This window comes from Sus scrofa, chromosome 1 (genome assembly GCF_000003025.6).
Source record: "Sus scrofa isolate TJ Tabasco breed Duroc chromosome 1, Sscrofa11.1, whole genome shotgun sequence".
In the NCBI taxonomy this organism is placed as follows: domain Eukaryota; kingdom Metazoa; phylum Chordata; class Mammalia; order Artiodactyla; family Suidae; genus Sus; species Sus scrofa.
The window spans coordinates 260,946,560-260,973,978 of record NC_010443.5 but is presented as its reverse complement, the minus strand read 5'-3'; the positions used below and the strand labels follow the sequence as shown (position 1 = coordinate 260,973,978).

Sequence of the window (27,419 nt, the reverse complement as noted above, 5' to 3'; positions counted from 1 at the left end):
ACCCTCTCCACCGGAAGCTCCCGCCGGCCGCGGGGAGCTGGTGGCGGCGGCGGCGGCGGCGGCGGCGGCGGCAGCGCAGAGGTTGGTTGCACTGCACCCCGCCCCTCACCCGCCCTCACCCGCCCGCGGACTGCGGAGGGCTCCGCCCCCCGCCCCCGCGCTCCCCGCCGCCGGCAGCCGGGTTCCAGGTCGCTGGGGCGGGGGCTCCCCAAATGCAGACCTCCCCGCGCGACGCCGGGACACCGACTCGCTGCCCCCGCCCTTCTTGCAGGTTCCTGGGGCAGCGCTGGAGTCTCTCATCCTTGAATAGACACGGGCTGCTCTGCTCCCCGCGCTCGGCACGCTTCTTGAGATGTGGCGAGACGACTGTCACCTGCCCTCCGGAGAGCGCACAAACGGGGCTGGGCAACACGGACAGGCCGCCCGGCATTACCACGCCGGGCGGCGGGGGAATGTGCTCCAGCTGCCTTCGGACGCAGTGGGATCAAAAAGCCGGGAGACCAACCCTACCTGGGACGGCCCAAGGGGACTCTCGGGAAGATGGGGTGGATGGAGTTCAGAGTAGTAAAGGGTCAAGGCGACTAGGAGGAGCAGCGGGAGAAATAGGGGCAGGGAGCACGGAAGGGTGCAGAAAGCCACAGAAAAGTAGAGAAATGGAAAGGTGCCAGGTGGCGCATCAGGTGCAGGCCACAGGGCTGGTTGACTAGAACCTGGGACAAACCCTGGGCATTTGGCAGCCTTCACATTGAGAAACTTGGGGAGATGATTCTGTGGAGATTGGAGTGAGGACGCAGAGCGCCTTTTAGACAGTATTTTCTAGAAGTTTTGTTAAAGGGAGGAGAGTGTGAGGATGCTGGAGAGGAATGTGGAGTGAGAGTGAAGAGGGTTTTAAAGCTGATATGTGGTTAGAACGTAGGCTCAGGATTCCAGAGTCCTATCTTTGAGCCCTTGGGCAAGCCACTGACCCTCTTTGCGCCTCAGTTCCCTTGTCTGTAAATTGGGGGTGAAGATGACAATGCCTGCCTCACAGGGTTCAGGTGAAGACTAGATGAGATGGTGTCTGTAATAGCACTTAACACAGTGCTGAGAAGTACCTATTACTTTTCACTTTTAATTATTAGAGCAGCTTAGGCATATTCTGATGCTGATAGGAAGGAGCTGGGAGGCATTGAAGACAGAGAGCAGAGAAAAGGGAGCAGAAAGGAAGGGACCCAGAACTTGGATGGAGAGATAAGTGCCTTTCAGTGCCAAACCAAGGAAAAGAGGGAACAGGTGGGGATGCAGGGAAGTTTGCAGATTTGGGGGATGCAGTTAAGGGAGTGGCTTTCTGCTCTTCTTTTCTCTGAAGTAAGCCTCAAAGTCATCTCCTGAGACAGAGCCAGACCAGGGCTGGCCCAGGAGAGGGCGGAGGTCCAGATTTCCACTGCAGTGGTAGGGTAGGTGCTGTGCCGTCTTTGCCAGCATCCCCTGCCTTCTCCAGGGAAGGTGAGCAGTTGAGTTTATGGGGGTCTGACCTGCCTTGCCCACTTGCGAGGCTCAACTAAAGTTGATGAATGTGAAAACACTGTATAAGCATAAGTTACCATTTTGGAGTTCCTGTCGTGGCGCAGTGGTTAACGAATCCGACTAGGAACCATGAGGTTGCGGGTTCGGTCCCTGCCCTTGCTCAGTGGGTTAACGATCCGGCGTTGCCGTGAGCTGTGGTGTAGGTTGCAGACACAGCTCGGATCCTGTGTTTCTCTGGCTCTGGCGTAGGCTGGCAGCTGCAGCTCCGATTAGACCCCTAGCCTGGGAACCTCCATGTGCCGCAGGAGCGGCCCAAGAAATGGCAAAGAGACAAAAAATAAATAAAAATAAAAAATAATTTACCATTTTAATCTTTTTTTTCCTGATCTTGAGGAGCTGGGAGGGCTCTGGCCATCATCAACAGCAAAGCTTTTTGAATATTTCCCTTGGGCCATGCACCATGCCACGCTTTCACCCATGATCTCATTTAGTCATCCCAAGAGTCGGGTGAAGTAAGAACTGACATTATCCCCATTTTACAGATGCAGAAACTGAGGTTCAGAGAAGCCACTGACCTTGTCCCAGGACCCACGGCTAGTAAGTGATGGACTCAGGATCCCAACTCAGATCTGTCAGACCTCAGAGCCTGTGATTTGAAGCTGCTGTAAAGGTTTGCAAAACCTCTAGGAGCAGCCTAGCAGGATCGATGTGGAAAGAACATCTTTTCCATCCTTGGCCGTGTAGGCTCCACCCAACCACCTTGCTTTCACATGTCTTGATGAGGAGGAAGGGCACAGGGCTTGGAATCCAAAGGACCTGGTGCTAATTGTGCTGTACAACTAGGAGTTGAGGGGCTCTGGACCAGGCATCTTGCTTCTCTGTGCCTGTATGTGCCTGTGGAATTCCCAGCAGGGTGCTCTAAGAAATTAGAAGGGAAAAGTTGCCAAGCGCACAGTGGGTGTGCCAGGAGCCTTGGTTCTGCCATACAGCTCTGGATCTGCATCCCTCTTGGCTGCTGAGACCAACTCCCCGTGACCTTGTATTTGCTTAGATCTTTGTTCTCTTCAGGGCCGGGAAGTGGTGGCGCCTGACCCGAGTCTGTGGCCACCTATGACTTCCTGAGTGGGGCCTAGGGGGAGGGCTGTGAGCAGTCCCTGTTCCTGAGGTCTTGGACTTCAAAGGAGGAAAGGGCCGGGTGTAGTCCTCATGCTGTTGTTGACTGCCACCAGCAGGGCTGGGTCATCAGAGGCCTGCTGCCGCCTCTGGTTGCCTTGGCCATGAGACTTGGGCCCAGAGAAGACTTGGAGACACCCTGTTGCAATTCCTGTTTTTGCAGATGGGGTCACTGAGACCTGCTGTGAGGAAGTGCCTTTTACCTGAGACATTCTGGACAGGACAGAGCTAATGCGCCCGGAACTTGCCTTTTTGGACCTGCCTCCAGAATCCTGGGGATTTCCACGAGGGCAGTGACCACCCCCACCGAGAATCCTAGGCTGCTGGGAGGTCCCAGGGAACACAGGCAAGTCACCGGCTGTGGCTCTCTCTGCCCCTGTCCCTTGGGGAGGAAGCTAGCAGCAGCCTGGGGTCCTGCGACGGGGGAACTCTGACTGCGGTTCCTGAAAAGTCCATGACACAGTTCTTTTTTCTCTCTGACTTGCTCTCCTCCTCCCTCACGCTCAAAAGAATGAACTGGACACTCCTAGAGCCTGCAGTCACCATCCAGGGGATTTTTTTCACCATGAAGGGTAATTCCTGTCCCTTCTCTGCTGTGACTCAGCTGTGACGTTGAACCACACAAGACAGCAAGAAGATAAAGTCATCAGACTCCTCATCAGAGAGGGTGGCCCGGCCAGAACTCACCTCTTCTCTCAGCACAGACTCCACGGGGCTGGTCCCTTCCCCAGAGGAGCTCGGACAGGCCCCTCCCCTGGCCAGCGTGGGACCCTGAGATGGCCTCTGGCTCAGCCAGCAGCCCCCGCCCGGCCCCTGATGAGAACGAATTCCCCTTTGGGTGCCCCCCCACCATCTGCCAGAACCCAGCAGAGCCCAAGCCCCTCTGCTGCACCGTCTGTCTCCCCGAGAACGTGAGGTGAGAGGTTGGAGGAGCAAGGGGGGTGAGGGGAGGAGGTGTCGGGAGGGATACCTGATGGGAGGCAAGGGTGAGAGAGGAACCATGGCTTCAAGCAGGTGACCTCACCTCTCTGGCCTCAGATTCCACACCTGTTCCCCATGGTCCCTGACACTGCCCCATCTGACTAGTGGTAGAAGGAGGAGTAGCCTCAGAAAAACAGCTCCCTCAGCAGAAGGCTGTGCAGGGTGGAGGGAGAGCTTCTGGGCCCAGCTGGGCCACTCACTTACTGTGTGGCCTGTGCAAATTGCCTTGACATCTTGAAGACTCAGCTTCCTTGGCCACAAAGTGCCCATAAAGTGATTTTCTAACTCCCAGGATTGTGCCAAGGCCCAATCGATGCCAAAAAAATTCTTGTAATAGTGAATATAAACTCCCTGCTAAATGACAAACTGCTATGCAAATATATCTCCTTCCACAATATCACCCATCACCTTGGGTTGTTTGCTGGGAACAGTTTTAAAGGGGACAAAAAAATCTAGTATAACCATATAGTATATATTTATATATGTATATATAGAAGCAACGCCGAATGGTTATGCTGCGAGCCACATGGGAAGTCCATGTATGTATAATGTATAAAATATATGTCTATGTATATAAATATCTATATGTAATACACACATTTTGCATATATATAAAATATTCATCTATAATATACCTCATATATATTATATATTAAAATACGTGTATATTGGGAGTTCCCGTCGTGGCGCAGTGGTTAACGAATCCGACTAGGAACCACGAGGTTGCGGGTTTGATCCCTGGCCTTGCTCAGTGGGTTAAGGATCCGGCGTTGCCATGAGCTGTGGTGTAGGTTGTAGATGCGGCTCAGATCCCGCGTTGCTGTGGCTCCAGTGTAGGCTGGTGGCTACAGCTCCGATTCGACCCCTAGCCTGGGAACCTCCATATGCCGCAGGAGCAGCCCAAGAAATGGCAAAAAGACAATAAAATAAAATAAATGAAATAAAATAAAATAAAATAAGTGTGTATTTATAATTAAAATATGAGTAACTCAGAGAGATCTGATATCAATAAGCTCCTCAGCATCCAACCTTAAGCAACTATTATGTATCAGCTGTGTGCCAGGCACTCTCTCCTTGTGTCTTCAGAAGAGTCTGGGAAAACTGGGCATGTTATGATCCTATTTTACAGATGAGGACAGTGAGGCCTAATGGAGGGATTAGGTCAGTTTGCCCCAGGTCAGTTTCCTGACCCATGTGTCCTTAAACTGCCATGCGCCCCCAGCATGACCTTTGTTTGGGACTTTACAGCTTTAGAAGGTGGGAAAACTGACTCAAGCAAGCTTGAAAAGTTCAAATATTTTGACCAAGGGGGAGGCTGAGAGAAGGGAGAGGTTGTTGGGGGGAAGGGCAAGCGTGGAGGAGGAGCAAGGCTTGACTGGTTTTACCATCTCGCTGATTGTTCTGGGTTCATCTCAGACTTTCATAGTGGGTCTCTTGGCTTCCTTTCCCATTCTTCCAAAACCTGGCAGAGGTGGGGAAGGGATCCAGGCCTGAGCCTGAAGAGCTCTGCCCAGCTCTGCCCCTGCCACACACTGCCTTGGCTGACGCATACGTCCTCCCATGTCTCGTTCTCCTCCCTGTAACATGGGCCTGACCAGTGGCTGCCACTGGGGATCAGAGCACTTGGGAGCTTTGGAAAAGCTCATAGCCCCCTGTGTCACCCCATTCAAAGTCTGGCGCCCACTCCCAGTTAAGAACCTCAGACAAGGTGTTCTCAGAGGCCCCTTCTTGTTCTGAGAGGCCATGGTCATCTGTAATTACTAAAAGTAACAGACCAAGATCAAATAGAGGAAGCTAAGAAAAGCAAATGTAGCCACACGTAAACAATCCTTTACCTGGACTCCTGGGGTCAAATGTATTTTGGAATTCAGACGTTTTTCAGATTTTAGAAAAGCAGGTCAGTGCGTTACTATGTAATTTTTCTATCAGGCATTGGGGCCACACCTTGTAATCAAGCGTATGACCATTTCTGCAATCAAACATGAATATTCACACTAAGTGGGATAAGTAAGGGCGGATAGTTGTCCCCAGTTGTTTCAGACCAGATATGGCTGCCAGGGAAGCTCACACAAACTGTGGGAGAACATTGAGTGTTTGGTGCTTTTGAGGTTTGGGGATGGTGGGTCTGGAATTTGGTATCACATTGGTATTAGCCGCCACGCTGGACAAGGCCTAGGCTTTTGGAGCTATTGGGATGGAGGTTGGTGCCATGAGTGGTGAATGCCTCACTCAGCATCGTTTGTTTATGTGTCCCCAGGAACGGGGAGGATCAGATCTGTCCCAAATGCAAAGGCGACGACACTCCGTCTGAAAGCCCAGGAAGTCTTCTGTCTCAGGAGAAGGTATGTTGGCACTGCCAGGAAAGATTGTTCATTGTCTCCATTTGCCGAGGTTGAGGCCAAGTAGGCATCTGCCCACACAGTCCCTGGCAGGCACCTCCCTCCTTGTCTTGAGTCTAGACTGAATTTGGTTTGTCAGAGGTGAGGAGACTGACTTTCATGGTGGGGAAGCAGCTTGCCCCAAACCACCTGGGCAGTCTGTCACAGATTCAGGGTGAGAACAGCAGTCTAGATAGGGGTCCACACACCATGGCCTGTGGGCCCAGCCCAGCTTGCCACCCATTTGTACAGCCCGCAAGCTAAGAATGGCATTAATAATTAAAATGGGGAGTTCCCGTCGTGGCGCAGTGGTTAATGAATCCGACTGGGAACCATGAGGTTGCGGGTTCGGTCCCTGCCCTTGCTCAGTGGGTTAACGATCCGGCGTTGCCGTGAGCTGTGATGTAGGTTGCAGACGCGGCTTGGATCCCGAGTTGCTGTGGCTGTGGAGTAGGCCAGAGGCTACAGCTCCGATTCGACCCCTAGGCCTGGGAACCTCCATATGCCACAGGAGCGGCCCTAGAAATGGCAAAAAGACAAAAAAAAAAAAAAATTAGTTAAAACAGCTTGAAAAATTGAAAGGAGAATGAGAGTTTGTGACACATGAAAATTATATGGAAGAGTTCCTACTGTGACGCAGTAGGTTAAGGATCCAGTGTTGCTGCACCTGTGGCTCAGATTTGATCCTTGGCCTGGGAACTTCCATATGTCACAGGTATGACTATAATTTTTTTTTTTTTTTGGTCCTTTCAGGGTTGCACCCACAGCATATGTAAGTTCCCAGGCTAGAGGTCGAATTGGAGCTGCAGCTGCCAGCCTACAGCAATGCAGGATCCAAGCTATGACCTATACTACAGCTCACGGCAACGCCAGATCCTTAACCCATTGAATGAGGCCAGGGATCGAACCCACATCCTTGCGGATACAAGTTGGGTTCATTTCCACTGAGCCACAATGGGAACGCCTATAAAATTTTTTTAATTAAGAAAATTATGTCGAATTCAAACTTTGAGGTCCATAAATAAAGTTGTGTTGGTTTGCAGACACAACTCATCATGTATGTTTTGTGTGTGGCTGCTTTTGCCCTAAGACAGTAAAGGTGAGTAGTTGCAACAGAGGCCCAAAATATTCACCATCTGGCCCTTAGAGAAAAAGTTTGCCAACTCTTGATCTAGACACTTCTTTCTGGCCCTTTTTGCTCTCAGACGGGAACAGGCCATCGTCAGCTCACTTCTCCAGCTGTGCCAAGCTGTGCCTCCAAGAATAAGAAATACCTTTGGAAGTATGAGGGCTAGAGTCATCTTCAGGCACCAATTTAGAACCCTGGCCCCTCTGGAGTTCCGTCATGGCTCAGTGGTTAACAAACCCAGCTAGCATCCATGAGGACGTGGGTTCCATCCCTGGCCTCGCTCAGTGGGTTAAGGATCCGGCATTGCCGTGAGCTGTGGTGTAGGTCGTAGACTCAGATCCCGCATTGCTGTGGCTATCGAGTAGGCTGGCAGCTACAGCTCTGAGTCAACCCCTAGCGTGGGAACATCCATATGCCATGGGCGTGGCCCTAAAAAGACAAAAAAGAAAAAGAAGAACCCTGGCCCTTCTGAGCTGGAAGGACCCTGGCAGAGTCCAACCCAGAAGTTCCCACTTGCCACTCTGCACTGGTCCATTTCCCCCAGTTCATGACAAAATGATAAAAATAAGGCAATTGTTGTGAGTTTTTTTTATAAAACTAAATTCTTTCCATTTATAGAATGAACCTTTACTCTGAGATTATGCCCTTCCTGTTCACGTCTTCGTATAAATGAAATGATCAGTGTGATAATAGAACTTTGGATAAAATTTGGTGGAAGAAAAACATGGCAATCTTTTAATCTCCTGATTTACTAAGCAAACATATTTGTATTGGTCCATGACTCCAAAGCTGTAAGAACCCTTGCTCCAAATCTAACCCCCTCATCTTAGATGTGGGCCCTGACACCCACTGGGGTATCTCTGTGCAGACCTCCCCAGTGACCAGGTCTCACCTATTAGGCCACCTGCACTGTCCACACTGCAAGGTACCCGGCTCCTTTCAAACAAAACTTCCTTCCTTGTCCAAACCACAGTCTGGTGTCCAGGGATGGACTATAATTCAGCACATGGCTAAGCTGACTTATGGGCCTGTTTCTCCACCTATAAAGTAAAGAAGCTGGGTTGAGTGTGTAAAGCTTTTCTTGCACCTGCTGTGTCTGAATACCAGTCACTGGCTGACAGGTGGTTCTCCTTCCTGCCATGGAACCAGAGGAAGGCAAGCCTCCGTATTTCCCTTCTTTCTTCTCCACTCTGGCCTGTCTCCTACAGAGAGCTGGGGGACCTCTCTATCCCACCCGGAGCTGGTTTTGAGGGCTCTCCTTTCTTCTCTGCAGCAGCCTCTCACCTGCAGGCCTTGAAGGGAATGATAGTAAGGATCGAATGCTTTTCCCTAGAAAGTTTTACTGTGCAATAGAGTAAGAGATAGTAGAATAAAAGGCACCTGGACTAACGTCCCAAGATTCCCTATGTGGGCATCTCTGTGCTCTGTGGGCCACTGTGCTCCCCCTTCAGAAGGGAAGGTGGCTAGATGCTTTCAAAGGCCCCTACCAGCCTGGACTGTTTTTTTTTTTTTTAACTTGTTTTATTCTTGTTTCTTTTCAAAATCAGTACAGATTTATTGTATCAATCTTAGATAATATGGAGAAGAGGTATTTTAATAGGTCTCAAACCAGTAGTCTTAATTTTTTCATCTTCGTTAATGTGAAATCAGATGAAAGTAGAAGCGCCCTGGACTAAAGGGGAGCCCAGAACCCTGTCCTTTAGGCTACCCCACTTCGTTCTCCTGTCTCCTCTCCTCAGGGACTCTGGGGATTCCTAGGGCCCTGCAGAGCACAGTTTGAAACGTGTTGCCTTAAACCAAAGGAAGGCATTTCTGGTGATGAACTTCCAGGCACTGGAACAGACTGTAGAGTGGGAGGGAGTGCTCCCCAGTGCGGCCCTCACTGCACCCCCAGTGGAAAGCTGGGGGCAGGGTGAGCCAGTGGTCTGACACCTGCACAAAGCCACAAGTGGAAAGACCAGGGACTCCTCCAGCTCCTGACCCAATGGGAACTTTGGGGGGACTTTTGACTAAAGGCAGGCAGCTGACTTTAAATCAATGCTTTGCATACATGGCGATTCAGAAGTTTGTGCATCTGGGGAAACCTGGAAAATGGAGGTGGGGAAGGGCCGGGCAGGAGATCAGCTGAGCTAAGCCCGGATACCCGTCCTTGCAAACATTTTCCGTGCCATCTGCTTTTCAGCTTGTCCTCATCCTCTGACTTCATTAGATTAGTATCTCTCTCAGAAGTGCTCAGAGCCCTAGACTGATTGGCTAATGTAAGAAGCAGGTATTAAAGGATTCCTGTTGACCTAGTTAGAGACTTGGTTCTTGCCTGAAATGAGCTTCCTACAGAAGTGACAATGAAGTAGAGGAAGACCTGATGGCTGGGAAATCGCAGTCAATTCTGTCTACCTGAGACCCAGTGAAAGGGATTGTTTCTCTTACTCTCTTCCCTCTGAGGCCACTCAAGAAGGTCACAAACAAGCTGGTGTCTGCTGCCAGTGGCTTACAAGAATGCTTTAAATTATTCTGGAATCAGAAAATGAGGCGTTCCTGTTGTTGTGCAGCAGAAAACGAATCTGACTAATATCCATGAAGACATGGTTCGATACCTGGCCTTGCTTAGTGGGTTAAGGATCCGGCGTTGCCGTGAGTGGTGGTGTAGGTCGCAGATCCCGAGTTGCTGTGACTGTGGCATAGACTGGCAGCTACAGCTCCAATTAGACCCCTAGCCTGGGAACCACCATAGGCTGCGTGTGTGGCCCTAAAAAGATAAAGAGAGAGAGAATGGAAGGAAAGAAGGAAGGAAGGAAGAAAACGATAGGAGGTCAAGCTGTCCAGTCCAGTTTCCACTCTGTGCTGATTCCTGCCAGGTGGCTTCATGTCCTTCCAGTGACAGGGAGCTCATTACTCCGTGAAACCACCCACTTCCACCATGGGGAACTAGCTGTTGTACCATTCGCCTCTCTGTTTGTACTGAGCTGAAATCTGTCTCCCTTGGGGTAACAAAGGGCAGGTGAGGCAGCCTCCTGTCCCCTGAGGCGGCTCTGTGTCTATGGAAGGGTGCTGACCACGTCCCTCTCGAATCTGTCCTCAGCCTCTGTGCATATCTGCATCCTTAGAGAGGCAGTGCCTGGAAATGGACCCCCTTACACCTCTGAGCTTGACAGTCGCATCTGTAACCTCGCCAGTCCTGTGACATCCTGTTATACCCCTATTTCACCAATAGGTAATATATGGAGGTTCAATGAGGAGGTGCTTGGCCCAGTCGTATAGCAAAGGGGAGGCAGAGCCAGGCTCCAACACCTGCCCCCTGGGCTGCTGGCATCGTCTCCCTGCTGCTTCCAGATGGTGGATCGCCCCCAAATGTTTTATGCAGGTTTAAATACACAGTCTACCTCAAGCACTGTGGAAACAGGAATGGGCAAGACTACTGTCAATCAGGAGAATCAGGCAGGACTTCCTGGAGGAGGTGGCAGTTGAGCTGAGCAGAGGTTGCCAGAAAGGAAACTGGCTCAGGGACAGAGGAGGGCCTGAACTGGCAACTAGAAGCAGGTGGACCGGGTCCTCCCTGTCACTGTAGAGTGCCTCTCTGTCAGCACTCACCAAGGCCCAAGCAAAAACGGCCCCTCCAGGCATCCAGGACCTTGACCAGCTTCTGTGCCCAATGCAACAGCATAGGCAGTGCCCGGCACGTCGCAGACACTCTGTTCTGTGTGGTGGCTTCACAGAGGCGGCTCTCATGCTCCTGGCACCCTCTTAACACTCACATTCTCGGAGGCCCACAAGTCTCCAATTGGGGGCCCCTGGACGAGCCCTCTGCTGACCTCTTCTCAAAGGGTAAGCAGGGCAGCCGGGAACACCACATACCCCCAGACTTCTGGGACATGAACAGAAGGACGAGTGTTCCCTTAGGGCTAGGATTTTGTTTTCTCTGTTTCCTCTTCAGAGGAAATTGCACTGCAGATTTTATTTTTAGCAGTTTGCAGGCAATGAGGCCACTCACACAGGGGCCACTTGTGGCACCAGGCAGACACAGGCTTGGCCCAGGACACGTGCCCCGTTCTTCCTCTGCAACCTAGCCTGATCCCCTCTCCTGTGCCCTTGGTCCCCAGCCTTCAGACAAGGCCACTCGTTGGTCAAGGAGAGGACTCCCTGGTGGGGAGGAAGGACCCTGGACATGGGTTCCAGGCCCCTGGCCTCTACCACTGCATTGCCCCAAACTTGTACCACCTTATGCAAGTCACCAGCCATCCCTGAGATTTAGCTTCCTGATCACCACAAGAGGCAGAACCTCCAAGGCCCCTCCTCGTGGCCCCATGAGAGCCAATGGGGTCGTGCTCACCCAGGTGCAGGGCAAGCAGCGAGCCTGCAAGGTCTCCGACTGGGGGACAGAGGACCCAGATTCTGTCCACTCCTCAGCTATGTGAGCTTGATGTGACCTGGAGCAAGCTGTTCACCCAGCTTTCCCATCTGCATGAAGGCGAAGCGGATCCCATGCTGTCTGCCTCAAAGGGATCATTAGCGGAATCCTGTGACATAACAGGCAAAAATGCTTTGGTAAATACACATGCATTTAGGGATGTTCCTCACCCCTACCCTATCCTCACCCCCGAGGAAATCCAATGGGTAATTTACAGAATTCGCTGTTGAGAGTTTGAGATGTGACAGTTAAATGAGATGCAGTTAGGGGGGAGGAAAAAGAGGTCCCAAGGGCAGTGCTTAATCCATAGGAAAAATTATGCTAATAACAGTAATATTACTACTAATAATGGCTAACGTTTATTGAGGACTGCCTCAAGCAGAATGATGCTCCCCAAAGATGCCAGTGTCTTAATCCCCAGAACCTGTGACTGTGTTACCTTATATGGCTGCATTAGTCTACTCAGGCTGCTCACATCACAAAGTTCCCCAGACTGGGTGGTGGGAACAACAGAAAATTATTTTCTCACAGTTCTGGGGCCATAACAGTGGCAAAGGGGCTTTGCAGCTGCGATTAAATTAAGGATCTTTTGATGGGGAGATTACCCTAGATGATTTGGTGGGTCCATTGTAATCACAGAGGTCCTCAAAAGAGGGAGACAAGAGAGTCAGAATCAGACAGAGATTGGAAGATGCCCTGTGGCTTTGAATATGGAGGGAGAGACCATGAGCCACGGGATTCGGGCAGGTTCTAGAAGCTAGAAGAAACAAGAGGACAGGTTTTCCCCTAGAGCCTCCAGAAGGAACACAATCCTGCCGACACCTTGGTGTTAGAACTTCTGATCCCCAGAACTGTAAGATAATAAATGTGTGTTGTTTTAAGCCATTAAGTATGGGGAATTTTGTTATAGCACAATAGGTTGCTCATATCAGAATTTGCAGGTATCATGTCACCATAACTCTGTAAGGGGGAGTTCTGTTATTATTCCCATTTTTGCAGATTGGGAAACTGAGACATGAGAAGCTAATAACTCTCCCAGGGCCACACAGCTATATGTAAAGTGACAAAGATGGGCTTTGCACCCGGACAGACTGGCTCCACAATGCACCCCCTTAACCCCTGTAGCATCCCAAGGAATGAGAGACAGAGAGTGACTGATGATGGGACTCTGGGGCCCCAACCCTGCCTGGCCACCGTTGGCCTCTCCAGTCACCCCTGCCCCTTCTCTGCAGGCCATGGGAGGCTGATTCCAGCCTCCTCCCATCACACACAATGACAAGGATGACCGCTCCACCCACACAGCCCTTTCCAGCCTGCATGCTTTTCACCAAACAGACACAAAACGACAAGGCTCAGCTGTCAAAGGAACACATGCCTGTCCACCTGTGAGCGGTTCTGGAATCCCACCATTACTTTTATCACTTTCACCTTTGCACTTCCCTCTGACTTTCACTTCAAACATACACCCCTAGAACCACAGAGGATTCGAATCATGGGTTTGTCAGGAGTTTCAGGGCCTGAGAGGTCACCCTGATGCGTCCACCCTGGAACCAGGTCCTCACCAGCCTCAGGCCCTCTGTCCTTCCCACAGGTTAGGATGCTACCTGCTGGGACAGGCTGCATCACGGGGCATGTTCCAAAGCCAGCAGGGCCTCCCTGCCAACACTGCCCCCTCTGCCCTGTGATAAAACATCTGTTTTCTCTTCTTCGTTGGGAACAACTTGTGCTTAAAGCCGAGGGCAGTGAGGCAAAGGGGGCAGGGGGTGGCACTTTGCTGAACTGTGCTCTGTGCCTCTAATCAATTGTAATCATTAAGGCCACAACTCTCACTTATTTCACTTTTAAAGAATAATAACTAGTGTGGCTTTCTATTTGCTCAGCTCCAAAGACCTCTATCCTCCCCTCCTACCATCCAAATCTCCCTTCACTTCACCCTGTGAGATTATTCTTAAAAAAAAAAAAAAAAAAACAACAGAGCTCTTGGAAGATCAAGCTAGTATTTATAGTTAGGAAAATTCTCTCATGTTAAGTGTACAGATTGATGAATGCTGGTAAATGTATACAGTTGTGCGTGACCTATAGTCAAGAGGGTGAATGTTTCATGCACCAGAAAAACGTCCTTGTGCCCCTGGCTAGTGAGTCTTCCCCACCTGTCGCCCTAGGCAGCCACTAATCTATTTTCTGTCACTATAGTTCTGCCTTTCCTAGAGGCTCATACGAAAGGAATCCTAGTGTGTTTGGAATGGAATCTTTCGTGTTTGACTCTTTTTATTTAGCATAATGCTTGAGGTCCTTCCACGTTACTGCACGTATTAGTAATTTAGTCCATCTGATTGCTGAGTAGCATCCTAGAGTGTGGCTATACCACACTTTTGTTCATCCATTCACTAGTTGATGGATACTTGGATTGTCTCCAGCGTAAAGCTGCTGTGAAATTCACATAGGCACGTGGACATATGTTTCCATTTCTCTTGGGTAAATTCCTAGGAGAGGAATGTGTGGGTTGTATGATAACTTGATAAGCATGGTCTATAAAGTAAGTTACTTTGCAAGTATGCTTTAACGTTACAAGATACTCCCATGCATGCATTTTCCCAAAGAGGCTGTACCATTTTGCATTCCCACTAGCAGCATATGAGTGTTGCAGTTCTTTCACAGCCTCACCAAAATTTGATACTGTCATTCTTTTTACATTCAAGCCACCTAGTGAGTGGACAGTGGCATTTTGCATTTCTCTGATGACTGGTCATGTTGAACATCCTTTCATATGCTTGTCATATATATATCTCCTTTGGGGAAGTATCTGCTCAATATTTTACCTACTTCATATTAGGTCGTTTGTCTTATTATTGAATCATAAGAGCTCTTTGTATATTCTGGAGATAAGCCCTTTTCCAAGTTTGCCTTTTGCAGGAAATGTCCTCCCAGTTTCCCTGGACTGACCTTTGATAAGAGATAGAGCTATGGGATGGGAAGAGCCCTGGAGCTCTGCTGCTTCCCAGCTCTCCCTCCTTGAGCACATCTCTTCCCCTCTGTGAGCCTCAGTTATTTCATCAATTAAATGGGAACAAAAAAACCTACCCTGCCATTCCCAAGTGTTGTGAGGGGCCCTAGGAAGAATTTTGACTGTGAGAGCATTTTGTAAACTCCTCAGACCTCTGCATAGTTAGCAGTATTGTCAAGTCGCTGTTGAGCACTGAGACCCTTCTGTGTCACTCCCTCGGGCTCTCCATTACCTGGAAGGGAGGGCAGTGCAGGGCAGGCACACCTCAGTCAGGGATGGATTGCCCATGAGGCATGCAGATGAAAATTGTGAGGAGAGCCCCATGGGCTTCAGGATGCACCCAGCATGTCCTGAGGGTTTCCTCTGCACCAGGCACTGACCCCAGGACTGGAAACACATCTAGGACCCTCACAGAGCCCTTAGACCAGTGGGGACAGCCAAAGAGTGAGTGACGATTATGGGGCTGGGTGGAACATGTCCCAACAGGAACAGTGGCATCGCTTCCCAGGATTACGGCAGGGGCCCTGATCTTGTTTTGAAGGAGGGTCACAGAAGGTCTAAAGCTTGAAGGGTGGCAGAAGTCAGCCAGGCAGAAGGAACAGCATGTGCAAAGTATTGCAACCCAGCCCAGCTCATGCCTGGTGGATGTTGGTGCTTAGCAGAGAGCTTCAGTGACACTGGGGACCCCAGTAACATCCAGTGACATGGTTATTATTTTTAGGATCACCCCGAGGTGGCTGAGGCTGGAGTTGGATGCCCTTTTGCTGGTGTTGGCTGCTCCTTCAAGGTAAGCATCTGAATGTGAGAGAGAAGGTCCATACACTGGTCCCAGACTCCTGCATCTCCCCGCTCACCCCCTCTAGGATTTTCCCGCAACATCAAGCGACTCCTCTGGATGTCCCTCACGTGACTTCCCCAAGCAGCAGAATCACTAGTAAATCATCTTCCTTCTCAGGGGAGTTCGTCATGTCTCACCTGACATTGTAGCACCACTAAAATGACCCCCACCCAAAGCCCTGTGCCTCTCTCCATGGTCCTGAATCATCCCTGAGCCCAAGGGCAGGGCAGAAATGTTGCCGTGGAGGTTGGGATGCCCCTGGCTCATCATGGGCATGTCTGATAGCAGGGTCCTCCGAATCCCTCTTACTACATGCTTCCCTTTGCCAAGTGAATGGCTAGGACTTCCCTTGGCAACCTTTGGTGCCAGGACTCTCCCAGGCTCCCTGGTCCTCCCTCCTCCTTCTGTGTTTTCACTCATCAGCCCCACTCTCTTGGCAGGGGAGCCCAAAGTTCATACAGGAGCATGAGGTCACCTCCCAGGCCACCCACCTCAACCTGCTGCTGGGGTTCATGAAACAGTGGAAGGCCCAGCTGGGCTCTGTCTCGGGGTCCGGGCCCATGGCCCTGGAGCAGAATCTGTCAGACCTGCAGCTGCAGGGGGCCGTGGAGGTGGCTGGGGACCTAGAGGTGGACTGCTACCGGGCCCCCTGCTCCGAGAGCCAGGAGGAACAGGCCCTGCAGCACTTCATGAAAGAGAAGCTCCTGACAGAGCTGGAGGGGAAGCTGTGCGTGTTTGAGAATATTGTCGCCGTCCTCAACAAGGAGGTGGAGGCCTCCAACCTGGCCCTGGCTGCCTCCATCCACCAGAGCCAGCTGGACAGAGAGCACATCCAGAGCTTGGAACAGAGGGTGAGCATGGGAGGCACATTCACCTTCAAGGCTGGCTCAGGGGGGTCCCTTCTCCCCCATCTTGTCTCCAGGGCAGTGGACTAGCCTTCCTCCTAAGCATTCTACCTGCTCAGAGCAATCACTCCTCCATCAAAAATATCCCTCCAGAAGTTCTTGTCATGGCTCAGTGGTTAACAAACCTGACTAGCATCCATGAGGACGCGGATTCGATCCCTGGCCTTGCTCAGCAGGTTAAGGATCCAGCGTTGCCGTGAGCTGCGGTATAGGTCGCAGACACGGCTCAGATCCCATGTTGCTGTGGCTGTGGCATGAGCCGGCAGCTACAGCTCTGATTCAACCTCTAGCCTGGGAACCTCCATACGCTGTGGATGCAGCCCTAAAAAGACTATATATATATATATCCCTCCAGTGTCTCAAGACCTTCTAGGAAGAGGACTGACTCAAGTTATAGTCCAGGTCAGACTCTCTCATCCAGTGCTTCATTTCCTTTTCTTGAGTTTCTGCAGTAAGATATTCCCACCCCAGCCATCTCATTTCATTACTGGCCATTTTTCACTATTAGAAAATTCTCCCTCACGCTAAACTAAAACAGCTTCTCTTAGTCTTCCGTGCATTGTTTGTGGCCCTGCCACTGAGGGCACACAAAATATTTGCCTTCTAGCTCCCATGGAAGCCCTTCAGAGATGAGCAGTCAATAATAATATCCTGTTGTTTCATCCTTTAGGCTAACCTCCCCCCGGAACCTTCACCCCTTCATCAGATCACATTGTTTCATGCTGGCCTCATATATTCTGGCTCAGTCTCTAAAGGATTCCACACACTCAGAGCAGTGGTCCAAGACCATCAGATAATCTATTTATCTGACAGTTCTTGGTCAAGCCAGATTGTCCCCTCCTTTGTTCCAGAACTTATACTTTTCTTAATATAACCAGTCATAATGCTAATGTTGCTTTTTGTGGAGGGCAGCCACAATTACATCCCTGTCTCATGTTGAGTTAGGCCTGAATTTTAGTTTTAGGTCTGCCATTAATTTGCTGTGTAGATTTGAGAAAGTCACAGGACCACAAATTTCCCATATGTAAAATTAGGCATTCAATTCTCTTTCCTTTTTTTTTTTTTTTTGGCTGCTCCCATAGTACATGGAAGTTCCTGGGTCAGGGATCAAACCCATGCCACAGCAGTGACCCAAGCCACTGCAGTGACAACACCAGGTCCTTAACCCTCTGTGCCACCAGGGAACTCCAGGGATTCAATTTTCTTTAAGGACACTCACTTCCATTCCTGACTTCCCTACCTGAGCACACCCAAGAATCAGTTTGTCAATGATTTTGTCTTTCAAATGTCAATGCGGAAACTGACCAGAAGTGCCAGGCGCTGGGTTTGAGTGACCGATTAAAGGTTTTATTTATGTAACTCTTGCCTGGTTGGAAGGTGGTGACCTCCCTGAGGTCAGTGACTGTACCTTCAGATCATCAACCAATTCCCTGGAGTTCCCGTCGTGGCTCAGTGGTTAACGAATCTGACTAGGAACCATGAGGTTGTGGGTTCGATCCCTGGCCTCACTCAGTGGGTTAAGGATCCAGCATTGCCGTGAGCTGTGGTCGGATCCCGCATTGCTGTGGCTCTGGCGTAGGCCAATGGCTACAGCTCCAATTAAACCCCTAACCCGGGAACCTCCATGTGCTGCAGGTGTGGCCCTAGAAAAGACAAAAAAAAAAAAAAAAATTTTTTTTTCCTGAGTTTATTTTTACATGCCAGGCACTGTGTCAGACATAGACACAGATAAAATGAGTATGGACCCAGCCCTTGATAAGGGAGACCATCTATCCTTAGGAATGGCAGAAAAATACATCAGACTGTGGTAAGGGTGCTGTAAAAATGTAGATGAGAGAGAGGAACCAGCTGAGCGAGGGCTGTGAAGGACTGTGGGTACCAGATTCCTGACAGATAAGTAGGAGTTGGCCAGTGGAGAAGGAAGGAAAAGGAAGTCCAGGCAGGAGGGGTAGCACACACAAAGGCAGGTGCCCCCGGCCGAGGGCAGCGCGGTCAGGAAGGCGTGTTTGGGGCAGTTCTGTCTCCATCACGCCATCCCCACCCCACCCCGAGCCAGGGTCTGGTGTCCCTGACTGAGTGGGCTTCTCCGCGCAGGTGATAGAGTTGCAGCAGACCCTGGCCCAGAAAGACCAGGCCCTGGGCAAGCTGGAGCAGAGCCTCCACCTCCTGGAGGAGGCCTCCTTCGACGGCACCTTCCTGTGGAAGATCACCAACGTCACCAGGCGGTGCCATGAGTCGGCCTGTGGCAGAACCGTCAGCCTCTTCTCCCCAGGTCACACTTCCCCAGGGGCCCAGATACCAACTGGGGGAGGCAGGCCCCATGGGGCCCAAGAAACGAGAGGGGAGGGGGGCAGCTCTGACGGCCGTGCTGCATCCAGGCCCCCTGCCCTGCTGGGCAGCAGGGGTGGTAGGTCCCTCTCCACCCAGCCGCTTGGAGCAGGGCTGTTTGCCCCGGGCAGGCCTGGGCCTCCCTTGTATTCTGCGACTAGGAGTGAAATTGTTAGCTACTTTGTGTGGACTCAGTTGTGAGAGAGGGTGTGCTGTGAACCAGAGTTTGTGCGGGGGCGAGGGAAGCCGAGGACGACTTTCTCAGGTGGGTGTCCCTGCCCTCAGAGACCCAGGGGGCAGAAATAGTGGAGAACTAGGTCAGACAGCCTGCATCTGTGTCCGGCTGTGGGGAGCACATGAGTGAGTATTGTGTCAGCCGGGGCAGTTCCTACTCGTTTCTGGGGCCCCATGGGCCTGGCACAACGTCTTGCACAAAGTGGGCAGTTGCTCTGTGTATGTGTCTCTTAAGTAACGGCTCTCCGTTTCTGTAACAGCGTGTATGGCTGTGCTCAGACCTGTGTGCTTTCCCCCTTTGCGTCACTCGTGTGCTTCTGAGTAAACAGGTGGGTCAGTGAGGAGGATTTCTGCGGAGGAGTTCTCACCACTCGCATCTGCCTCAGCCTCATGCCCTCTCTGTCCTCCACTCCTGGCACAGCCAAGGCCAACAGCACCGGGATTAAGAGGGGCATTGGAGTTTGCCGCACACCGCAGAGCAGGCTGCAGGCTGGGTCACAAAGCCAGGCCCCGTTCCTCCGGAGCAGGGGCAGCCCCTTCACGGGCGGGGGTGGGGGGGGCTTGCCTTCTACCCGTAAGCCTCTTGTCCTGGCTTCTTTCCAAAGAGGGAAAAATCGAGCAGTGTCTCTGGCTTCCCGCTTTACCACAACGTAAAGGGCAGAGATGAGTCAGACTGTCAGCCTGTCCCTCTTCTGCTCCTTCCTGTCTGCTCCCACACCCTGTCCTCCCTCAGCCCTCCCGGAGGGGCCCTCATGGTGACAGCCCCTGGAACCCACACTCCTGTGGCTCTTTCAGCTGCCCAGGGAGAGAGACCACAGGCCCCTGGGCTTAATCACACACCAGGGGCCTTTGCCAAGGGTGGCCGGCAGAACTGTGAGCCGCCCCACTCTCCCCAAGCCTCCAGGAGACCCCAGCCACTTGGCTTAGGGCAGCAGAAAGAAGTCAGTGTTGGGGGGAGGTCGGAGGCCTGGCTCCTAATTCTGGCTCTGCCCCAACACAATGTAAGACTGTGGCCAGCCACTTCCCCTCACTGGGCTCGGGTTCCCCACTGCAAAACACAGGCTGCTAAATCAGAAGTATAGGGAGTTCCCATCGTGGCTCAGTGGTAATGAACCTGACTAGTATCCATGAGGATGCAGGTTCAATCCCTGGCCTCGCTCCGTAGGTTAAGGGTCCGGCATTGCTGTGGCTGTGGCATAGGCTGGCAGCAGCAGCTCTGATTTGACCCCTGGCCTGGAAACCTTCTTATGCCATGGGTGCAGCCCCAAAATACAGAAAACAAACAAAGAAATGTGATCCCAAGGCAGGAGCATCACCACCCCTGTTAGAAATGCAGATTCTCGGTCTTCCCCCAGCACCGCTGAGTTAGAAGCCCCAGGGGTGGGACCTGGTGATCTGTGATTCTGATGGCCTTTGACAGCCACTGGGCCAGAAGATCTCCAAGATCTGATGCTCCGTAATGGAGAAGGACGCTGAGCTCCAGCCCCAGATTTCTTAATTTTGAGCCATGACTCAGGCATGCCTCCATGCCAGTCCCAGTTTCCTCATCTGCAAAGTCCAGCACCCTCCAGCTGCCTCAGTGCTGACTAAGGCTTCCGCATTTCAGCTTTCTACACTGCTAAGTATGGGTACAAGCTGTGCCTGCGGCTCTACCTGAATGGGGACGGGACAGGCAAGAAGACCCACCTGTCACTCTTCATCGTGATCATGAGAGGAGAGTACGATGCTCTGTTGCCGTGGCCTTTCCGGAACAAGGTAGGAGCCGGTGAACCATGCAGCGGGGTGGAGGAACCCTGGGTCCTGGACCTGGTTTAGCCATGAACTTACCTGTGCAACCTCAGCAAGTCTTTTGCACTCTGTGTAATCAGTGTCCCCTGGTATAAAACAAGAGCTTAAGTTCACATCTAGTAGCCAGGTCTCCCTCCTTCACTGTGAGTCCAGGAGCTAAAACGCTTGTCCCAGCGCCCCTGGAAGGCGTATAGAGATGAATTCACATGGCGGGGTAAATAAGGAACACTGCCTAGAGGAGGTGCTGTGGGGCTAGCCTGAACAGGCAGCATCCTCAGAAAAAAAGGGAAGGAGGCAGATACCACTGTGGACTTTTTAGAATGGCCAAATCCAAAACAATGACAACATCAAATGTTGGCAGGGATGTGGAGCCCCAGGAACTCCATGCATTGCTGGTGGGAATATACAATGGTACAGCCACTTTGGAAGATTGTTTGGAGGTTTCTTACAAAACTAAACATAGTCTTATCATGTGATCTGGAAATCATACTCCTTAGTATTTACCCCACTAGTTGAAAACTTAGGGCCACACAGAACCCGGCACACAGGTATTTATAGCAACTTTATTTGTGATTGCCAATACTGGGAAGTAGCCAAGATGAATGGATAATTAAACTGTAGTACATCTAGACAGTGGAATATTATTCAGCACTAAAAAGAAAGAAGCTACCGGAGTTCCCGTTGTGGCTCAGTGGTTAACGAATCCGACTAGAAACCATGAGGTTGCAGGTTCGGTCCCTGGCCTTGCTCAGTGGGTTGAGGATCCGGCGTTGCCATGAGCTGTGATGTAGGTTGTGGACATGACTTGGATCCTGCATTGCCATGGCTCTGGCATAGACCAGAGGCTGTAGCTCCAATTCAACCCCTAGCCCGGGAACCTCCATATGCCACAGGAGTGGCCCAAGAAATGGCAAAAAGACCAAAAAAAAAAAAAAAAAAAAGAAGCTACCGAGTCACAAAATGATAGGGAGAAACCTTAAGTGCACATTACTGAATGAAAGAAGCCAATGGGAAAAAGCTATATCCTGTATGATTCCAATTATATGACATTCTGGAAAAGGCAAAGCTGTGGAGAAATAAAAAGATCAGTGGTTGCCAGGGTTTGATGGAGGGGAGGAGGATGAACAGGTGGATGCAGAGGATTTTTTAGGGCTGCGTAAATACGCTGAAGTGATGTTATAATGATGGATGTATGTCTTTATACATTTGTCCAAACCCACAGAATGTACAACACTGAGAATGAACCTTAATGTAAACTAGGAACTTTGGATGGGTGGAATCTCAAATATGGCACAAATTGAACCTATCTACAAAAGAGAAGCACGAACATAGAGAACAGACTTGCAGTTGCCAGGGTGGGGGGAGGGAGGGAGTGGGATGGACTGGGAGTTTGGGGTCAGTAGAGGCAAACTGTCCCATTTAGAATGGATAGACAGCAAGATCCTCTTGTACAGCACAGAGAACTATATCCAGTCTCCTGGGATATGTATGTATAACTGAATCACTTTGCTGTACAGTAGAAATTAGCACAACATTGTAAATCAACCATATGTTAATAAAAAATATAAACTAGGGACTTAGGGGGAATACAATGTGTCAAGATAGGTTCGTCAGTTGTAGCAAATGTGTCCTTCTGGAGGGGGTGTTGATCGTAAGAGGGGTAGGGTGGGGAAGGGGGTTCTGGAAAGTCTCCGTATTTTCCATTCAGTTTTGTTGTGCCCCTGAAATGGCTCCAAAAAAATCAACTCTGTTTTAAAATATTTGAAAGCGGGGAGGAGGGGGAGATTTCACATTGTGGCTCAGTGGTTAACAAACCCAACCAGTATCCATGAGGACGCAGGTTCAATCCCTGGGGATTGGCTGTTGCCGTGAGCTGTGGTATAGGTCGCAGATGCGGCTCGGATCCCATGTTGTTGCGGCTGTGGTGTAGGCAGGCAGCTACAGCTCCGATTCAACCCTTAGCCTGGGAAGCTACATATGCCACAGGTGTGGCCCTAAAAAGACAAAAGACAAATAAATAAATAAACAAATGGTGGGAACCGAGGGGGGTGGGTAGACAGGCATTCCCTATAGATGAACAGCAGGGGGTGGGGGTGGGAAGAGGAGGGTGTGGAGTCCAGACCTCAGCTGGTAGGGGGGTGGGGGATGGGAAAAGCAGGTGGGGGCAGGGGTGGGAGAGCCACGGTGGTCTGGGTATGAGCCAACAGGTCAGTGGTCCCCAAACGTGCTGGGGAGATTTTTAAAATACCAGTAACTGGGTCTCACGGCTTTGAATGGTGGAGCCTGAGCATCAGGATTCTTCAGAGCTTCCCAGGGAATTCTAAAGTGCAGCCAAGTGTGAGAACTGCCGCAGCGGGAAGCCGCTTCATGTCCCAACGGGCATTTCGGTAACATGTGCCTGGGAGGAGGGTATATGTCACTTTGAGATCATCAGCTTCTCCAGGGCACACAGAGCCCCCGGGTAGACCAGAAGCTGGGTTCGTGTTTTGAGGTGTTGATTGACATCCCCTCAAGGGAAGCCCCTTCCGCTGTTGCCCCTCTGCCTTGCCCTGGAGGCTCCAGCCACAGTTGAAGGATCAGAAATCTCAGAACAGGAAGGGCCATGGTGGGTTACAGAGTCCAGGCCCCCTGTCAGTGCTTAGTCCTATGTCTAGCCCCCAGCAGCAGCCAGACGCAGCTGACAGTGCCATCTGCATCCCCCCCTTCCTGTGGCTGCACCATCTGAGCCTTAAGCAGAGGACACTCCTAAAGGCTGCTCATGTTCCAGGTGCTTCCGTTCCCGGCGCCTCACGATACGCCACGTGTGATCCTTGCCTGTTTCTTTGACAGTGTGAGATCAGGGTTGGAGGGGCTTCACAGGTGACAGACACAGCCCGGAGCCCTGACCTCCCACTCGCCCCTGCCCCACAGGTCACCTTCATGCTGCTTGACCAGAACAACCGTGAGCACGCCATTGATGCTTTCCGGCCCGACCTGACCTCAGCATCCTTCCAGCGGCCCCAGAGTGAAACCAACGTGGCCAGTGGCTGCCCGCTCTTCTTCCCTCTCAACAAGCTGCAGTCCCCCAAGCATGCCTACGTGAAGGATGACACTATGTTCCTCAAGTGCATCGTGGAGACAAACGCTTAGGGTGGGCGGGCAGGGCAGAGCAAGCCACACTGCGGTCTCAAGGGAACCCCAGCTCAGACGGGGATGCAGGGAGACAACTGAGGTCCTGCCCTTGGCGCCCGAGATCCCAGGGCACAGTGATTGGCTGGAGCTGGCATGACCTGAGCGGGGCTGGCAGATTGACTGTGGCTGGCAGGACCTTGGGCCAGGCCCACAGAGGCACAGGGTCCAGAAGGAGGCAGTGCGAGATTGCTCCCCCTGCACTGACCACGCAATGCTGGAGGCCCAGGGGCCACCCCGGCCCTGGATGTTGAGGCAGACTCCAGCCAAGATGAGAAGGACGTGGCTGGTGACCTGGAGATGTGGATCCTCGCAAAGAAGCTCTGGGGACAGGAAGGCCTCCGCAGGCCACTGTGGAGAGTGTGCTTGCTCTCTTCCTGCACAGGGTCAGAGCTGGGACCGGGAGGTGGAGGGCACAGGGTGCCAGTGTGAATTCAGTCTGTCCTGGCCTGGACTTATTTCCCCACCACTGGAGGTGAGCAAGCAGAGCTAGAGGGTATGTGTGGTGGAGGGCATCAAACCAGGGAGGCCAATTCGAAGACCTTCAAGATTCCTTCCAACCCAGAAAGTATCTAGCTCTAGGTCTCCTGAGCCAGATGAAGCCTAGGGCTGCAGAGTTCCAGGAACACTCAGGAGCCTCGTGTTCTCCAGTTCCTGATTCGCCTTCAGTGCCACCCAGTGGGCTAGGCTGGCCTGCATGGCACCTGCCACCCGGGGCCTGGCAGCTCTGCTTCCCCTCCATGCAGAGCCACACACAGCCCTGCATTCTGCACTTCCCCCAGCCGAGCTCCCCTCCACCTCCTCCAGGTGAAACCAGGTCCCTGAGCTCCCAGGAGCAGCCAGGAGGAGTGTAGAAAAGGAGAGAGGCACGAGGTGTCCACACTCCCTGCCTGGGGGCCTCACGCTTGCCATTTCCAGAATCCCAGGTCACCCGGTGAACCCAAGGTAACTGCATCTCTAGTTGATGGACCTCTGAGCCACCAGCAGAGGTTGTCCTTTTATATGTATAAAACCAAAGGAAGAGTTTTTTTTAAATCTCTTTTGCAGTTTTCATAAAGGGTATGGTTGTGGGCATTGGTGGTAACTTGAGCTCTGGGTGGTGCGGCCAGTTTTGCAGGTGACATCCAGGGCTGGTGTGCTGACAGGAGTGGCCCTCTCTGCCTCGATCCTCTGTCTGTAATGGGGAACCCTCCACCCTTGCTGGGTTCTGGGACCTCAAAGGAGATGCTACACAGGAGGGGCTGGAGAGCGAAAGGCCCCGGCACCACTGCCCACCTGGCCTGGCCGCGGCCCACGCTTGTGTTCTCGCCTTGGAGCCCCCTGCAGGGACCTCGCCTGACTTCCCAGAGCCCCTGAGACGTCACGTTGCTGCTCAGAGCTCCAGGGCAGGTCCCCACTCCTCTCCCCATCAGCCTCCCCTGCCGCCTGTTCTTCCTCTACTCCCTGAGGCCGTGATTGGCTTCACTCCTCACACCTTCAGGTTCTCATCTGTGAAATGGGTCAGCAGCCCTGCCGGTTCTCTCCAGCCCAGTGTTTGTGAGCATGATCCTCACATAAGAGGGGAGCAGCATGACCCAGGGGGCTCAAGGTATCAGGAAGCCCAGACCCAGGCTTTGTCCAGACCTGGTCTCCCGTCCCGCTTCAGCCTCTTCATTTACAGACCCGGGAAACATCCTTCCTGGCCCTGCTCAGCTCACAGGGTTCGGGGTTTTCACAAGGGCTGGATATGATCCTGGAGCTGCTCTAGTGCTCTGTAGTGTGATGGCACCTTGCCATGCGCGATAGGCTGCAATCGGTCAGGGCTTCTTTTTCTTGTCCCCGCTGTTGACAACCTGTCATGGAGCTGACTTGCTTCCTTGATGTGTGTAGATAGGAAGGGAAGGCCTGGCCTAGCAAGTGATAGGGACATGTGTCTCAAAGCTGGTGTCCTGGCAAAAAAAAAAAAAAAAAATAGTCATCCCTACTCACTGACCTAACAAGGGCTCTGTGGGACAACTCCACTAGGGACAACTGTCCCTCTATACCTTTCATAGGAAGAGTCACACACTCTCTTCAACCACTGTGAGTCGCTGCCGTTTTTTCTGCAAAGCTTCATTGAGACCTGCTGTGCTGGACCCTAGGGGGTGGGGAAAGGTAAGGTGTGCATCCTACACTCAGGAAACTCTTAGTTCAGTGGACAAAACAGTTGCGTAAGTAGATCATAGAAACTGATATATAAGAACCTCAGAGACAGCACAGGAACCCAGATCCATCGAGTGAAGCAGAGAGGGCTTCCTGGAAGAAGCAGCATGTAAACTCAGCCTTAAAATATTTTGAGATGCAGAGGATGGGGTGTGGAGGAGAGTAAGGACCCAGAGATGGGACACAGTCTTGGCTTCAGGTAGGGCCTGGGAGGCCGAACCCCGGAGGGGAAGGCAGGAAGGTAGAACGGGCTGAAGCACAGAGACATCAGGGTGGTGCCAGCTGCCTGAAAGGAGCAGCACTGAGCAGGGGATTCCCAAGCCACCTGTGTGTGACCCTTCGGGCTGTTATCAGCAGGATGAGACAATGATTTGAAGCCTTTACTAATTTATCTTCCATCGAAGCCCTAGGTTAAGCACACCAAACACCTGACATCTCACCTCTTACAGGTGATTCGAGGGGAGGGAAGACAAGAAGCAGGCAAAGCCACTGTTTCACTGGATCCTCACAACCCCCTGTCGGCAAGCATGGGCTAATCCCTCTTTAAAGACTGGGAAACTGAGGTGGGTGCAGAGGAGGCAGCTAGAATTAGAAGCCAGATCTTTTGCTTCTAGTTACTTCCCTTCTTTTAGGTTGATGAGGAATCTTCAGTTTCTTTTGTGTCTTCAGCTGAGATGAGGTCACATTTTCCCAGGAGGCCTTGGGAGGCAGTGGATCCCTCTGTTCCCAGCCAGAGGGCCAGCCCATGGAAAACACACACCACCCTGATGGTGCCCGGGATGGGTACGTGAGCCCAGCCAGCAGGGGGACATTTGCTGTCACCCAGCAGCTCATAAGCCACCTTGGTGGTGTCCACAGGTGATCCTCGGACCAAGACTACCCTGAGCCATAGGGACAACTATTATTTATGCCTTTAGTTGTTCATTTCTGATTGTAAGAGACACATACTCGAGGTAGAAAAATTGGGAAACTGCAAATGTACGGAAGGAAGAAAAAAAATCACTCATGAGCCTTGTGTCTAGAGTGCTCCAAGGAACATTTCACTAAATTTTCTTTGTCTTTTTGAAACAGTAGATACGAACACATAAACATACAACCACTTTTTTAAATGCATCTAAGTCACATTAATTATAGCTTTATGTGCTCCTTTTTTCTTCTTTCAAAAAAGTTTTTAGTTATAGTTGATTTACGCTGTTGTGTCAATTTCTGCTGAACAGCCAAGTAACCAGTTATACATATATATACATTCTTTTTTTCATATTCTCCTCCATCATGTTCCATCACAAGTGTTCAGATAGTTCCTTGGGCTGCACAGCAGGATCTCATTGCTTATCCACTCCAAAAGCAATTGTTTGCATCTACTAACCCCAAACTCCCAGCCTCTCCCCCTCCCTCCCCTGT

At 51.4% G+C, this 27,419-nt stretch overlaps 1 protein-coding gene across 4 annotated transcripts; it reads left to right on the top strand.

Annotated features, from left to right (window-relative positions):
• Nucleotides 1–25,788, top strand: TRAF1 (TNF receptor associated factor 1). Of its 4 annotated transcripts, none has more exons than XM_021068177.1 (10): nt 13–81; nt 2,049–2,103; nt 2,843–3,025; nt 3,190–3,595; nt 5,918–6,002; nt 15,298–15,363; nt 15,855–16,265; nt 18,414–18,591; nt 20,488–20,636; nt 23,580–25,788. In XM_021068177.1, the coding sequence occupies exons 4-10, from the start codon at nt 3,456–3,458 to the stop codon at nt 23,796–23,798; spliced, it is 1,248 nt and encodes a 415-aa protein (XP_020923836.1). In that variant the 5' UTR covers nt 13–81; nt 2,049–2,103; nt 2,843–3,025; nt 3,190–3,455; the 3' UTR covers nt 23,799–25,788. The 4 variants fall into 4 exon arrangements, with proteins under 4 accessions (XP_020923848.1, XP_020923836.1, XP_020923843.1 ...); XM_021068174.1 differs by lacking the exon at nt 13–81 and adding an exon at nt 921–1,485; XM_021068189.1 differs by lacking the exon at nt 2,049–2,103 and having other exon boundaries at nt 1–81.